The 15,231-nt window shown below is 40.2% G+C and overlaps 1 protein-coding gene across 2 annotated transcripts in view; it reads right to left on the reverse strand.

Annotated features, from left to right (window-relative positions):
• Positions 1-4,580: 4,580 nt before the first annotated feature.
• Positions 4,581-15,231, reverse strand: part of ACAN (aggrecan) — a 63,176-nt gene continuing 52,525 nt past the window's right edge. For both annotated transcript variants that reach the window (XM_075575188.1, XM_075575187.1), the window contains 5 exons: positions 12,955-13,113; positions 12,044-12,126; positions 10,898-11,042; positions 9,275-9,457; positions 4,581-6,448 (listed from right to left, as the gene is read on the reverse strand). In XM_075575188.1, the coding sequence (XP_075431303.1) occupies positions 6,369-6,448; positions 9,275-9,457; positions 10,898-11,042; positions 12,044-12,126; positions 12,955-13,113 (650 nt within the window). In that variant the 3' untranslated portion in view covers positions 4,581-6,368. The remainder of the gene's footprint in view (positions 6,449-9,274; positions 9,458-10,897; positions 11,043-12,043; positions 12,127-12,954; positions 13,114-15,231) is intronic.

Here is a 15,231-nt window from a genome sequence, read left to right on the forward strand (position 1 = left end):
AGATTATGCATGTCGCGGCGTTACTCTGAAGCAGAGCCTGAAATAGATCTTTAACTCTTTAAGTTGTGAAAGAAAGGAGAGGGAAATAACAATATGTTGGTAAATCCTAACTTAGTCCAGCTGCCAGTGATGCCAAGTTTAGGTATGACCCAACATAAGTCCCTGCGTTAACGAACTTTAGTGGACATGTAATGTTATGATATTGGCTAATTTGCATATCATTTCCAAATCATTACTAACGACTGTTACCGTTAATACTAACCCAAACTCAATCCCTCTTACTGTGTCATTATAACCATTGTTTAATGCTGGCAGCTAATCTTGTATTTGTTTGTGAAACTTTGGGGTGGCTCGTCTCTCGGATAAAGATGTGCCACTTTATCGCCCTGTGACACTCCAGCATGAAATGTACAAAGCAAAGTTCTGACCTCTGACCCCGTTCACATACGCTATTTATTTATTGGAAGCCCAGAAAGTCCTGTTCCCAGCCAGGCGGACTCGTTTATTCTAAATCAATAGTTTGAATGCCATGAAAATATTGTTTTATATAATTGCATTTGATTGAGCTGTGACTACTAGAACATGTACATGTAATTATCCTGAACGAAGCACTTCATAAATGCCAAGGTACTGTGTTATTATTGTAGTTTTTGTGTGCATGTATAACCCTGAAAGTCAGAAGTACACGCTCTGGCTAAAAACTGTGTTCTACTGACAGGAATATAATATGGGACGCGTTTCTAATTTCCGAACTTTCAGGGACACATGGATTTGGGCGACCTTCCTTCCTTCCCTTTCCTTCCTTCCCTTTCCTTCCTTCCTTCCTTCCTTCCCTTTCCTTCCTTCCTTCCTTCCTTCCTTCCTTCCCTTTCCTTCCTTCCCTTTCCTTCCTTCCTTCCCTTTCCTTCCTTCCTTCCCTTTCCTTCCTTCCTTCTTTCCTTCCTTCCTTCCTTCCCTTTCCTTCCTTCCCTTTCCTTCCTTCCCTTTCCTTTCCTTCCTTCCCTTTCCTTCCTTCCCTTTCCTTCCTTCCCTTTCCTTCCTTCCCTTTCTTTCCTTCCTTCTTTCCTTCCTTCCCTTTCCTTCCTTCCCTTTCCTTCCTTCCTTCCTTCCTTTCTTTCTTTCTTCCTTCCTTCCCTTTCCTTCCCTTTCCTTCCTTCCTTCCTTCCATTTCCTTCCTTCCCTTTCCTTCCTTCCCTTTCCTTCCTTCCTTCCCTTTCCTTCCTTCCTTCCTTCCCTTTCCTTCCTTCCCTTTCCTTCCTTCCTTCCTTCCCTTTCCTTCCTTCCTTCCTTCCTTCCTTCCCTTTCCTTCCTTCCTTCCTTCCTTCCTTCCTTCCTTCCTTCCTTCCTTCCTTTCTTTCTTTCTTCCTTCCTTCCCTTTCCTTCCTTCCCTTTCCTTCCTTCCTTCCTTCCTTCTTTGTTTGTGAGTGACTGTGTCACTTGGTGAAAATGACAGTCACAGGGCTCTGTGCAAAGCTCCAAAAGTGACATCAAAGGGGCAATCTCCTCATAGAATGATTTATTTTCCTGCCTGGTCCGTCTGAGTGCCGGGGCAGGCCCAACATTCATCAAGTCATGGGTCATCTCAGACCAAGGCAGACCGCTCGCATGGTTCTGGTAATGGGCAGCAGCGGCCTTAATACATCATGCAGAGAATGTATCAAGGTGATTGCAGAACGTTGCCATCGGTGTGTTCTAGGAATAACATGGAGTAGCTTTTTACAGTATATACCATATTGTGCCACCTTCATTTCACAAGCTACGTCGCTGTCTTATCAGAACTACTTGGGCAACATTAAAATACTACATTTCTAGTATAACTCACAATACGTTTTATGTTGTGAAAATGTTCAAAAATAGAGTTTTTAATATTTTTGAATATTCTATTGCTATATTTCCATAGCTTGTCGTTCGGTTTTAATAAGATTCTTAGCAGCAGTGGTGTTTTTATAAAAGACAAATAGACGCCCAAAGTCAAAGTTATCTAAAATCTCACTTTCCTAAAAACAAAAGGTACTAGTATTATATGTGTCAAAGATTGAAAAATTATTTGCAGAAAGTAGGAGGGGGATTTTTTTTTTATAATTATTTGGATTTATGATGTTACAACAATTACCAACAATCTCATTGACACATTGCTTCCAATATACGCATACGTGAAATGGCTATATGGTTTTAGATGTATTGATTTGATAAAATAAATATATATTTGTGTCTCTGCTGTAAGGGGTGCAGGTTCTGTGATAACTGAACTGAACGATGGTTCTTATAAAATCTTTGCTCACTTAGGGGCACATCCTCAGAGATCCGGTAATTTTGAACTAATAACGTTATTTTTCTTCTTATTAACGGGGATCCTCAAACCTGAGATGCAAAAATAACGTCTGTTTGTAATGGTAGCGGCGCTATTAACGGAGATTTTCATGTCTCAGAGGCGCGTTCTCCAATACACAGCACATGAGCATTGGTCAAACTTTAAGGCGCATTATTAAACCAGCGCTATTAACGGAGATTTTCCAGTGCGTTACCAAAAGCCAATGCTAACCTTGCTATAATATTGATAAATGTATCATTTTTACATGATTAACTTTTTCCCTTAATTATATGGTATATAATGGGATAATGACTGTTATAAAGTATGGGAGTGCAATAATGTATATCCATACATACCTCAACAATATTAATTAATATATCATTTGTATCCATGTACAATTAAAGTAAATGAAGGAAGGACATTGTTCATTTTATTTGTACATTAATAAAAAGGAAATTGTAATTAATATTGTGAGGTATGTATGGATATATATTATTGTATACCCATACTTTATACTGTCATTACCACATTATATACCATATTAGTTCACACAAAATATCAATTGAATAAACCACAATATAGAACTTGGGAGTCACTGTGCGTCTCAACATCCACCGAAGAATTATCCTCACAAATGGAAGAAATCCGTGATTTGAGATCTGCAGATCAACCCAAGAACTTATCAGTAGCATTTATTATTACATCACCAATATTACCTAAAGTCACTTATTTTGTTGTTTGTTATAGTTTCACTTTAGCATGCATTGAATTTTCTCTTTCACCCAATTATCCGAGCAGACTTCTCGCCCCTACTGTACACAGCACCAATCCCTAAGATCTGTCTCCAGAAATCTGCTTATGGTCCCAAAATTCAATAAAGAATCTGGTTGTTCTTCCGTCTGTTCCTGGACGGGCACCTCATTTCTGTAACCTTTACCGGAGTCTCTAAAGGTAAACAGCCGGCTGTTAAAGAGCTCTCAAGGTCTCGACTGTTCTGTAAATATAATATATAATCGGCATCTTAATATTCTGTACACAGGACAGTTCACCTACATGTATTTTTTTCAGGTAAAATATTGTATAAATGTTTTCTGCTCTGCCTATTCAAATATATTACATGTATTAATGGTGTATACAGATTATCTTTCACACCCACAGCTACGTGCAATTAGGATCTTGTAATCCAGTCTTGGTTGTCCAATTCTCCATTTCCCATAGAAACGCAGGATTAATAAGAATCACCATGCACTGACCTTCGATTTAAAGAAAGGACTGAATCAAGATCTCACGAAGACAGATTTCTGGATGGAAATACTGATAAATTATCAATGACATCTCTTCCAAACATGTGGAGGGCTCTCTAATCCTGACGTTGCTTCTTCATGGCTGGTTTTGAAAGTTATTATATATATAAAGAACTCTCATTAAATTGTATCACTGTCTAGGAAAGAAAGTACTGTAATGTAACTAGCACCAATGTGGCTACAATAATACTTCACTGCAAATTATTGTGGGATGTGATTGGCTCAGGGCTTTATTTTTTAATGTCTTACATCGTACAGAATATAGGGAGACCGGCTCTTTTCAAATTGAAAGGAATGGGACGATTCATTATTTATTATGATGGTTATGTGGTCCTGCTCCGAAATAGTAGGAGCTCCTCATAATACTCATGGTTGTAAATACACGTAAATTATATATTTTTTGCATGCTTCCAAATTGTGTGTGTGTCATAGGCCTGGTATCCAGAGATGTCACCTCAGATCTGGCAGATTGTTTTGACCCAGAAAACGAGAGAGAAAATGAGCTCTGCTGTCCACACACACTGGACGATTCTGTTCTATTAGGTCCATCACGTCACTCCTCCTACTGCTCCAAACAACCAATCCATAATCTCACATGATACAACCGGGGCAAAATGTTTTAATGCAGAGACCCATGTTCAAAATATTACTCAACATCGATATTTATGTTCTTGGAGAACTTAATCAACAATGTGGCTAATTAAGCTCCTTTCCCTTGTAAAATGAAGGGTGTCTCATAGACTAGAAGCAAGAATGAAAATCTAACATTTAGCTGACCTGCTACTTTTTCTGAGTTACTGATGGGCACAAAAGGAACAAGTAACACCTTCTGTGGCAAACATTTGCATTATACCCTCGTACAACATATTCCACTCATCGATGTCCATACGCACACACATTTACACCGCTGCCTGGCACCTCCAACCAACGTGCGCCAACACATTTCATTGTAGATCCAATAGAAATAAAATACAACAGGTTCGCATTTTATTATACACGTTTCACAATGGTTTTTTGGTGTTAGAAACATTCTTTTCTCTGTCTTCTCTCTATGCACACCCTTTATAAAATATTTGTTTTGCTTTTTACAAAAAAATATAGAAAATGTTGTACATGACAAAACACACAGAGGCTCCTTCAGAAGTCTAGGAGACTATCGCAACTTCATTTAAATAAAAAATAAAACAAATTAGTGCTCCAATTGTTTTAATAACATTATTTTTTTATATAAATAGGTGCACGGAAACATCATGCACTGCACGGTCCCCGGAGAGTGGGCGTCTCTTCCTACTATGGGGGTGGCATTAAGAGACTACAAAACAAGAGACACAAATGGCGCTGGAAATGCAGGGGAAGCAGAGTAATGGTGGACTCACGGTATACTTGTGCTTTCAGAACCTCTGTCCATATGAAGCTAGGTCAGCGTGTTCTGCAGTTTTAACCATTAGAAGCCACATTGCAGGTTTTATTCAAGTTGAGTTGACACAATATGTTGGTTTAACTCATCTGCTACAAATGACATCTTTCTCCAGACGAGAAAAATCTCATTCTGCAAATACAAATAAATCACTTTCAAGGTCCAAGAGTTAGATTTGTTGGTTCCTGACCAAAATAATGACTATAGATTTGAATATTTTTCATATTAATGAAATACCCCCTTGATGTCTAGAAGGCCATTGCTGATGGGGACAGCTTTGCAAAATGAGTGAGGGAGGTTTCCTATATGAATGAGACGTACAAGTACATTATCCGACCATTACTTGCTGTCTTCAACATCTCCCTCAACTCGAAACTCACTGCCTGAAAGAATATAAATCCACTTCTAACTTTAGTGAATATGTTAACTTGTAAGGAATAAAACCTGCAATGATGCAATGATGTATGTTACAGGATGTTAACTAAGTGCATTATTACATAAGTGCAGTATTTGTATGCTAATTGTGTGCAAATAACCCAAAATATGCTTCAATACTGAAATGTATTTGAATTGGCTCTTCAGGCCAACACTGGATGGGTGTGCATGGATAGTATAGGCTCTGGTTGAAGGTGGAATAAATCCTGTCTTAACGAGATACTATAGGTTCCGATGATGTTTTAATCATAGTATTGCAATGCAGTAACATTACAGGCTCACTCCTAGGATTAAAAGAGGGGTGACAAACTATCTGGGCACTGCAGTGAGTGTGGCAAACACATCCTGACAGCTGCTTTTAAATCAGTTTTGGGTTTATATTTACTAATTTAAAAGCTCTCATGTGGACAGAGCCTTTCTCCTCTTAATCTACCACCCACCCACCCCTTTGTCCTCTCACATTTGAGATACATTCAGCAACAGTTCACAATTATTTATTCAAGGTCCTTGATGTGCAATGCGTTGGTGACCTTTAATATATTTATATTTTTTTTATTCGGCCAGCCTGGAGTTTAAATAATAAAAATATCACATTATAGTCACATATTATAATTAATTATGAAACAATGGGGAAATAGTCTTTATGGTTTCATGTAGCCTTTCTATTTCCTCTTAACTTCTTTCCACCCCACTTAACCCTATGAAGAAAGGCACAGCAGGAGACGCACAAAGCCACTTGATTGACCATTAGTAAAAATGCTGAAACCTAATTTGCTTTGGTGCTTTTTTTATATACAGCTTGGGTTTTCTTGAATATAAACTCCTTATATGACAAAACAAAAACAAATTGACATTGTTAATATAATGTTCTTTACAGTATTTTTTTTGTCCGTTTCCTTTTTTAATGGGCTTTTCTCTGTGCAGCTCTGCCAATGGCTCTCGACCGACTTCTGGGACTTCTCTTGTGTCTGTAAGTGGAAGCTGCAGGGAACGAAAGGAAAGAAAATCACGATGTTTTGTGAGGTTGTGATGTGTTTTTACTATAAGAGCTTCCACTTTGTAAACCCCTGCTCCATCTCAAAACGGGAGCGAATAATATTTCTCTTACACAGTAATTAAAGGATAAAAATAATGTATTCAATTAGAATATATAGAAGGGACAGACCCCTCCCAGTATTTGGATGGCTAATGATAGGCTTCAGGGCATCCCCTATTAGGGCAAGAAGGAGTAAATGCACCAAGCCAGGGGTGAGAAACCCCTGTCCTCAAAGGTCACCAGCATGTTGGGTTTGCAGGATATCCCTGCTTCAGCACAGGTGGCTTAATCATGGCTCAGTCAAAGATAGCAGCTGTGCTGAAGCAGGGATATCCTGAAAACCAGACCTGTTGGTGACCCTTTGGGAGTGGAGTTGCCCACCCCTGCACTAAGCTCTGTTACCCTAACTTAACACCATGTTGAGCGCAGTGCTGTATCCACAAAGGAGAATAACATGCCATGTTTTCTCCCGTAATGAGCGTAACGATAACCAGAATGGACATTAGTGATCAGGAAATATCCTCTTCTGTCCACTCAAGTCCATTGAAATGAATGCAGGGACTTAACATTATTTTATTTAAGTTATACTTAAACTTGACGTTACTGTCCCCGATGGGTGTAACGCCCAGGTAGGCAGGATTTAAATAACATAGCATTATTTCCCGGTGTCATTTGCCTATCTTCTCCAAGTAACGCCAAGACTGACGCCCCAGCGATTGGAAGATGGCTGGAGGTTCTGCTAATACGCCGTTCTGCCTAGCTACTAAGATGGGGGTTTTCCATAGAATTAGGTTTGTGGATAACATGTTAATTTAGACAATAACCCAACTCTTCCTGTTGAGCCAATGAGGGCGAACTGCTCATGTGATGTCACGGGCACGCCTTCGCCACGCCCCCATTGCGCAACCCTTCAGGACCCTCCTCGGGTACAGGCGCGCGTGACGACTGAGCGCGCTCCTACTATGGACCTGCCATTATACTACAAGGGTTAGCGTTCACGTGCTGAGCAAACTGAAGAGGAAGCATTGCTCCTTTAACCAACTAAACACTCCTGTCTGCAGATCATTTAAAGCAAACATGCGTGAGCACGCATGCAGTGTACACGCGTGACCAGGCATGCAGGGTACATGTGTGAGCAGGCGTGCTGTGTACAAGTGTGAGCAGGCGTGCAGTGTACACGTGAGAGCAGGCGTGCACTGTACACGCATGATTAGGCATGCAATGTACACATGTGAGCAGGCGTGCAGTGTACACACGTGCAGTGTACACGTGTGAGCAGACGTGCAATGTACACGTGTGAGCAGGCGTGCAGTGTACACGCGTGCAGTGTACACGTGTGAGCAGATGTGCAGTGTACACGTGTGAGCAGACGTGCAGTGTACACGTGTGAGCAGACGTGCAGTGTACACGTGTGAGCTTGCATGAATTCCATCTCTCCTGCTGGTAAAATTACAGTAACAAATTATCAATTCTTTTATTTTACAGCTTTTGGACATAGAAAAGCTGAGTGTTTCTTTTTATATTGTGTTTAACAAATACAAACATTTCAAATGTCTGTTGGCTGATTTTGTCTTAAAGGAGAAATGATTATTTTTGTTCTGAGCGGTGTGATTCTTGTTGGTTATAATTGTTCTGACCGTATAAGCTTTTATTTATATTTCATGGCACCCAGAAATGTACATGGATTTAAGGTAATGCAACAATGATTGTTTGTTCTCTGAAGCTTTAAATTGCAATATGAAAATGATTTAGCAATGTGTTAAAACCAGTCCTGGAATACTATCCAGGCATACATTTCTAAAATGCACAATCTTTGTAATAACCACATAAATCATTATAGGGATGCCCCGAACTAGCAATAATCCAGTTACCATTCCCTTGCAGTTTCCTGGTCAACAAATACATAGGGATCGAGTGATGGCAGAATATGTAAATAACTCACGGGATTTCCAATCATTGCTCACTATTCCACTTCTGGAAGGACGTTAGACGTTGTATGAGGTATTCTGTGCTCTATTGACCTGACATGTTAAAACAAGCACATGTGCAATAACAGCCGGGGTAGGCATAGCACGTACGTGCGAATATTGTTAAATGTTTGGTGTTATACAGGTGTTACTGTATATTTGAGACGTCTCTGCTATGAACTCCAGATGTGCTTGACCTCCCACTTCTAATAATGCACTTTTTACTCCTAAAGTGTCTGCAAGTCTCCCAACATAACACTTAGATTGTAAGCTCTTTGGGGCAGAATTATGTTGTTCATTTTCTTAATGAAATTCGTGAACCAGGCAACATTTGCTAATATTATTTTCAGGGAAGTTGTTACAAAGTTACATTGATTTCTCACAAATCTGGTCATGTGACGTAAGGTCCCCTAGTCTTTATATATACTGCCCTATATATACTGACCTAGTCTTTATATATACTGCCCTATATATACTGACCTAGTCTTTATATATACTGCCATTTTGCCAAACTTTGGGCAAAACTCTCAAAGGTTTACAATAAAATATTGCATTTAAGTATATTTATCAGTATTCTTGAGCAAAGAGAACATTCTCAAAATGTGAAGAAAATGCAACATTGACGGGAAAACGCAAAAAAATGTTGCGACGCGAGTTTGACGTTTGCGCGCCTGTAGTGATCTGGGAGTTGTGACCCAAGGGGAACTACTGGACAGAAAGTTTTCTTCAAAAACAGAAATATTTTTATGATGCAACAATGTAAAAATGACTGAACCGAGCTGATTACCCGTTGCAAATACTTACGGTCTATGCACTGTATCCGCGGCTCGTCCCAGTGCCCACTTGGTAGGCACCGGATTATGGGGACATGGCGCTGCAGGTAGCCTTGGTTACACTGATACCGCACTAGTGAGCTGATTTCATAGCGATCTTTTCTCCTTCCTAAAGTCTTGGCGTTTTCTAACACTGGAGGATCACCACAAGCCACTGGAACGAGAGAGCTCATTAGTAACACACTACCTATTAATTGCCGTCTCCTATTTTCATGACTGCAGCTAAATGGCTGAGTCTCAAAATCTCTCATCATCACATCGCAAGGAAGACCTGGAACATTTTGGTGCAACTTGCACCAGGTGGGTGCTTGCGCTTCTCTCCTCCACAGTCAGGGCAGGAAGGGGATAAGAAGTTTAAAATCTGCAGCACATGACAACATATCTTCAGGGGCTCTTTAGTCCCACCCACTGCGCTCAAAGTATTGATATTTACATAGTTGATAACCCAATCAGCCACTTATCCCAAAGTGTGTGAGTTTGTGTCACTGCTGCTGTAAAATGAGATGTAATAAGGTGGAAGGGCCAACGGGAACAAGAGATCTTGGCTTCACACCAGTGCCTCTGGCAGGATGGCTGCTAAACACGCAGTTGGCTCATTGTGTCCTGCTAGTCATGGAAGTTACAAACAGAGATTCTCAGGCTGGCACTGAAATGTAGCGCAGAATAAATAATAGTAGCACTAATTGAAAACTTTTGTAAATGACTATGCAATGTCTTCCTATTATCTTTGGTTAGATTTAGTGATGGGGATATTTATATTCGGTGGCATATTTTGCTATGTCTCAGATGCTTAGCAACAATATCTACAAGGTTTTCCTTGAAGAGAAAAAACGCTGTTGCTAATGAAAAAGGCCCCAAACGCTTTTCTTTTGTTAGACTATAAAAGCAGCCGGGAATGAGAGATGCCGAGGTGACATGGTATAAAAATATCATACGCAGCTAGTCTGACTGGTTTAAAGTTGGTTACTATGTTGCTCTCAGGGCAGTGATGGGCGCTCTGGAATTAGGCTTTCCGTCATGTAAATAATGTACGGAGCAGCGACTCCATAAAGTAGCAGAAGTCTGCACCCTAAGGTGTGTGTGTATAAAGAGAGAGATCCGTGTACACACACATATATGTATAGATATGTATAATCAGGAACATATCATAGTGAGACTCTGTACATTGCTCTTATTTACTTAAATAAATGCAGAAATGCCCATTTAAAAAAAAAATCTTATCTGATCCGTAGCTGTCGGAGCTCCACCTGTCCTGACATGTTCGTCAGCCTCCACCTGTCCTGACATGTTCGTCAGCCTCCACCTGTCCTGACATGTTCGTCAGCCTTATAGAGACCATCTCATATCATAAGGATGTTCTCCAATCAGGTGAATGGTGAGGGGGGAGGGTGATTATTCTTTGAGACCTCAAAGTTTTGTGATCAGATGTTTTCAAAAGGCCTGACCCAGAAAAGTTACTAAAAACTCATTTCTAACACAATTAAGGAGAACTTTTACTTTCGTGTTAATGCTTAAAAAACGCACCACCATTTGGGAAGCCCTTTTGTTGGCGGTTTTGCCCTTTCCTTTGCCGTTTGCTTTGCTTGGACCGTACCTGTTCCTTTCTTGCATGTGAATGGCAAGTGGTAGTTACACGGCACATCGTTCCATTCTCCTCTTTCATGCCAGATCATCACCACGCAGTCTTCCCCTGTGGCGAAGAAGTTATCCGGCTGATTTGGTCTCCAGTTTTCATATTGCTAGTAGAAGAAAAGTGGGTCAATGTATTCATATAAAAAAAATCACGTGTCACATGTAACGGCTGTGTCATACAATGTGTCACATGTAACGGCTGTGTCATACAATGTGTCACATGTAACGGCTGTGTCATACAATGTGTCACATGTAACGGCTGTGTCATACAATGTGTCACATGTAACGGCTGTGTCATACAATGTGTCACATGTAACGGCTGTGTCATACAATGTGTCACATGTAACGGCTGTGTCATACAATGTGTCACATGTAACGGCTGTGTCATACAATGTGTCACATGTAACGGCTGTGTCATATAATGTGTCACATGTAACGGCTGTGTCATACAATGTGTCACATGTAACGGCTGTGTCATACAATGTGTCACATGTAACGGCTGTGTCATACAATGTGTCACATGTAACGGCTGTGTCATACAATGTGTCACATGTAACAGCTGTGTCATACAATGTGTTTGAAAGAATGGTCTGAAATTGTTACTGAGGTTTGTGCCATGTGACACGTGTGTGTCATATAACGCCTCTAGAACTATTCTTATTGACACCTGCCAAACCATAATTTGACACACACGGGTAGACCTCAGCCCCATGATATACTGAGGCTAAGAGGTGCTAGATGGAAATGCCCATATCTGCATTCATTTATTGCCATGATTACCTTAATCTTAGACCTTGAAGACCAGTCGTTCTTAACCTTTTTGAACCTACGGACCCTTGATTCTTTATGGTTGCTTTTAGTGCTTTGCTGAACTTAAATATCGTCAGAGTTTTCATTTGTTACATTTTTACGGTTCCATTTTAGGCAGTTCTAAAAATGTATTTGTTTTCACGGACCCCGGGACCTGCTCCATGGACCCCCAGGGGGTCAATGAACCACAAGTTAAGAACCCCTGTTTTAGACCCTGGCTTGCATAATAGAGCAAGGACTATTATGGCCATCTAGAAGGGAGTGCAGGAGAATAATTTGGTTTGATAGCATTACTCACCAATGAGTTTCCATCAGACCAGCGAAAGTCATTTTCAATTGTTTTATCATTCAGCCCAATCCACTGGTAATCCTGAGCATTGCCTGTATTGAATGAATGAAATTATTTATACGTGGCAAACACACAGCAGGGACAAAAGATGTTTATTTTTCCTTCAAGCAAAAATGATCCCACATTACAAATAAAAAGCATTTGTATTTAATTCCATTATAGTGACAATAAAATTCTCACAATTTGGGAAGTTTAAGCATAGTTCAGAAATAACTTTTGTACTGTGTACATGATACGCAATGGCGATCTGCAAGCGTAGTTAATAACAATGGCTTTTCATCCTTTCACAAAGCCAGCAATAAGGTGTAAATACAGACTCTTCATACTTCCAGGTCGGTGACGTCATTGAGCTGTTTTTTAGCTTGGAACGAAGAAGCTTCCTTAAATCTCACGTCACTGGTGCATTACCACTTCTGAATGCTTTAACTCAGGGGGGCTCATCTCCATTCCTCAAGCCCCCCAACAGGTCAGGTTTTTAGGATATCCCTGCTTCAACAGAGGTGGCTCAATCAAAGACTGAGCCTCTGATTGAGTCACCTGTGCTGAAGCAGGGACTGATTGAGCCATCTGTGCAGAAGTAGGGATAGCCTGAAAACCTGACCTGTTGAGGGGGCTTGAGGACTGGAATTGAGCCCCCCTCCGTTACCTGATCAATGGGCTGCTATTCAGTGTCCCTGATTTAAGTTCTTGAAGCAGGATTTATTTTCTCGGAATTTGGCATAGAATTGGGAGAAAGTGACAGGTCTCCTTCTCTCCAACAAATGAAAGAGAAATGTTCTTAGGCTGCAAACACACAGTATCCAGTCTGGAGAATGAAACATGGATCAGTATTCTTACCGTTCCTCTGAAGCAGGACTCACCGTTCACAAACATTTGCTCTTCAGGTGAAAGGATACTAGAAAGATGGGACTGTTGATTTCGACATTGAGTTTCTGCATCCACCCAAGTTTCTCTGTCTGAAAAGTGCTTGTAGCAGTGACCTTGAAACTTGGTCCAGTCATCCTCGCACACCTCCATATCTAGGAGATACAAGAAAAAAGTGAAAGGACGGGGGGAAAAGTGGGAAGTGGTGTGTGGACCATGCGGCTTCTTGAGGTGTTCATGGCTGGTGATCAGAACCTGTAGAATCCAAAAGTGACATTAGGGGAAACGAGCAAATGACGGAAGAAGTAAGACATTTTACTTTTACCTGGAAATGTTGAGTGAAAAGGAAGAGAAAGTGACAACCTCAATAAAAATGTAATCATACACCTCACACACATACAGACGTTAATGGCTAATAGAGGTAAGAAAGAAAGAGGTTTCAGCTGCAGGTTCCTTCATAATTCTTAGATACGGTTGTGCGACTAGGGGAGGTGGACATAACATTTTCTGGTTAACAACTATGATGTTTATGCCAATAATTTAAGTAACTCAGAGAAATCGGAAGCCTGAGCCACACTGACTAACAGACAAATCTGTTTTTTTGTTGTCTTGTAAGCATTTTTTGAAATGTTGCCTTCAAGTGCACCTCCTAATTGGCTTATTTCCTAATATCTCAAACTTTGACCTTCCTTAAAATGTATGAAATAAGTCACACACTATAATCACCATCCACTTAATATATATCTTCCCCGCGCACTTTCGTGCTCCTACACAATCATCTTTATTAATTGAAGGACAGCATTTAAAATCTGTTTTTGCCTTTCTCAGTTAATTGGGGCAAAAATATCTTACATATTAGTTATTGGTCCAAAAATGGTATTAACTACTAGCTAAATATTTAATAAAACAGACAGCTGGCTACAGGCAAAATGGGCCAGTTGTGTTGCTTGTGCGGGCAATAATTTTGAAATGGTTCTTTAAAAATACAAATAAATAAAAATGTGCTGGGGCTCTTTGTGACCTATTTGCCATCAGAAGGGTCCAGGATGTATTATTTAGAATTGTCAGAAAAACTACAATTATATTTAACCATCAGCCCAACTTAATTAATGGTTTCTCACTATATTCTTACACATCCGTAAACCTATATACCTGGCTTATTTTTTGTGGCAATAAAGTCTTGCAATGTTGGTAACTAGATGTACCAACTAGTATATCTACAACGAGCTCGAAACACCAACTTGTATACCCAAAATGCACTCTAAACACCAACTTGTATACCCAAAATGTACTCTAAACACCAGCTTGTATACAGACAATAAGCTCTAAACACCAACTTGTATACCCACAATGAGCTCTAAACACCAACTTGTATACCCACAATGAGCTCTAAACACCAACTTGTATACCCACAATGCACTCTCAACACCAACTTGTTTACCCACAATGGGCTCTCAACACCAACTTGTATACCCACAATGAGCTGTCAACACCAACTTGTTTACCCACAATGGGCTCTAAACACCAACTTGTATACCCACAATGGGCTCTAAACACCAACTTGTATACCCACAATGGACTCTCAACACCACCAACTTGTATACCCACAATGGGCTCTCAACACCAACTTGTATACCCACAATGGGCTCTCAACACCAACTTGTATACCCACAATTAGCTCACTCCCTTTCATCTAGGCTGGCTACTCAGCGATATTTGATGTTTCGTTATAAATTGAATCTGAGACTTACGCGCTGTTAAAACATTTAAGAAATCTCACAACATTTGACTTAATTCACACGTATTAAACACCAGCTTGTATACAGACAATAAGCTCTAAACACCAACTTGTATACCCACAATGAGCTCTAAACACCAACTTGTATACCCACAATGAGCTCTAAACACCAACTTGTATACCCACAATGCACTCTCAACACCAACTTGTTTACCCACAATGGGCTCTCAACACCAACTTGTATACCCACAATGAGCTGTCAACACCAACTTGTTTACCCACAATGGGCTCTAAACACCAACTTGTATACCCACAATGGGCTCTAAACACCAACTTGTATACCCACAATGGACTCTCAACACCACCAACTTGTATACCCACAATGGGCTCTCAACACCAACTTGTATACCCACAATGGGCTCTCAACACCAACTTGTATACCCACAATTAGCTCACTCCCTTTCATCTAGGCTGGCTACTCAGCGATATTTGATGTTTCGTTATAAATTGAATCTGAGACTTACGCGCTGTTAAA

Source organism: Ascaphus truei, chromosome 18, assembly GCF_040206685.1.
Source record: "Ascaphus truei isolate aAscTru1 chromosome 18, aAscTru1.hap1, whole genome shotgun sequence".
In the NCBI taxonomy this organism is placed as follows: domain Eukaryota; kingdom Metazoa; phylum Chordata; class Amphibia; order Anura; family Ascaphidae; genus Ascaphus; species Ascaphus truei.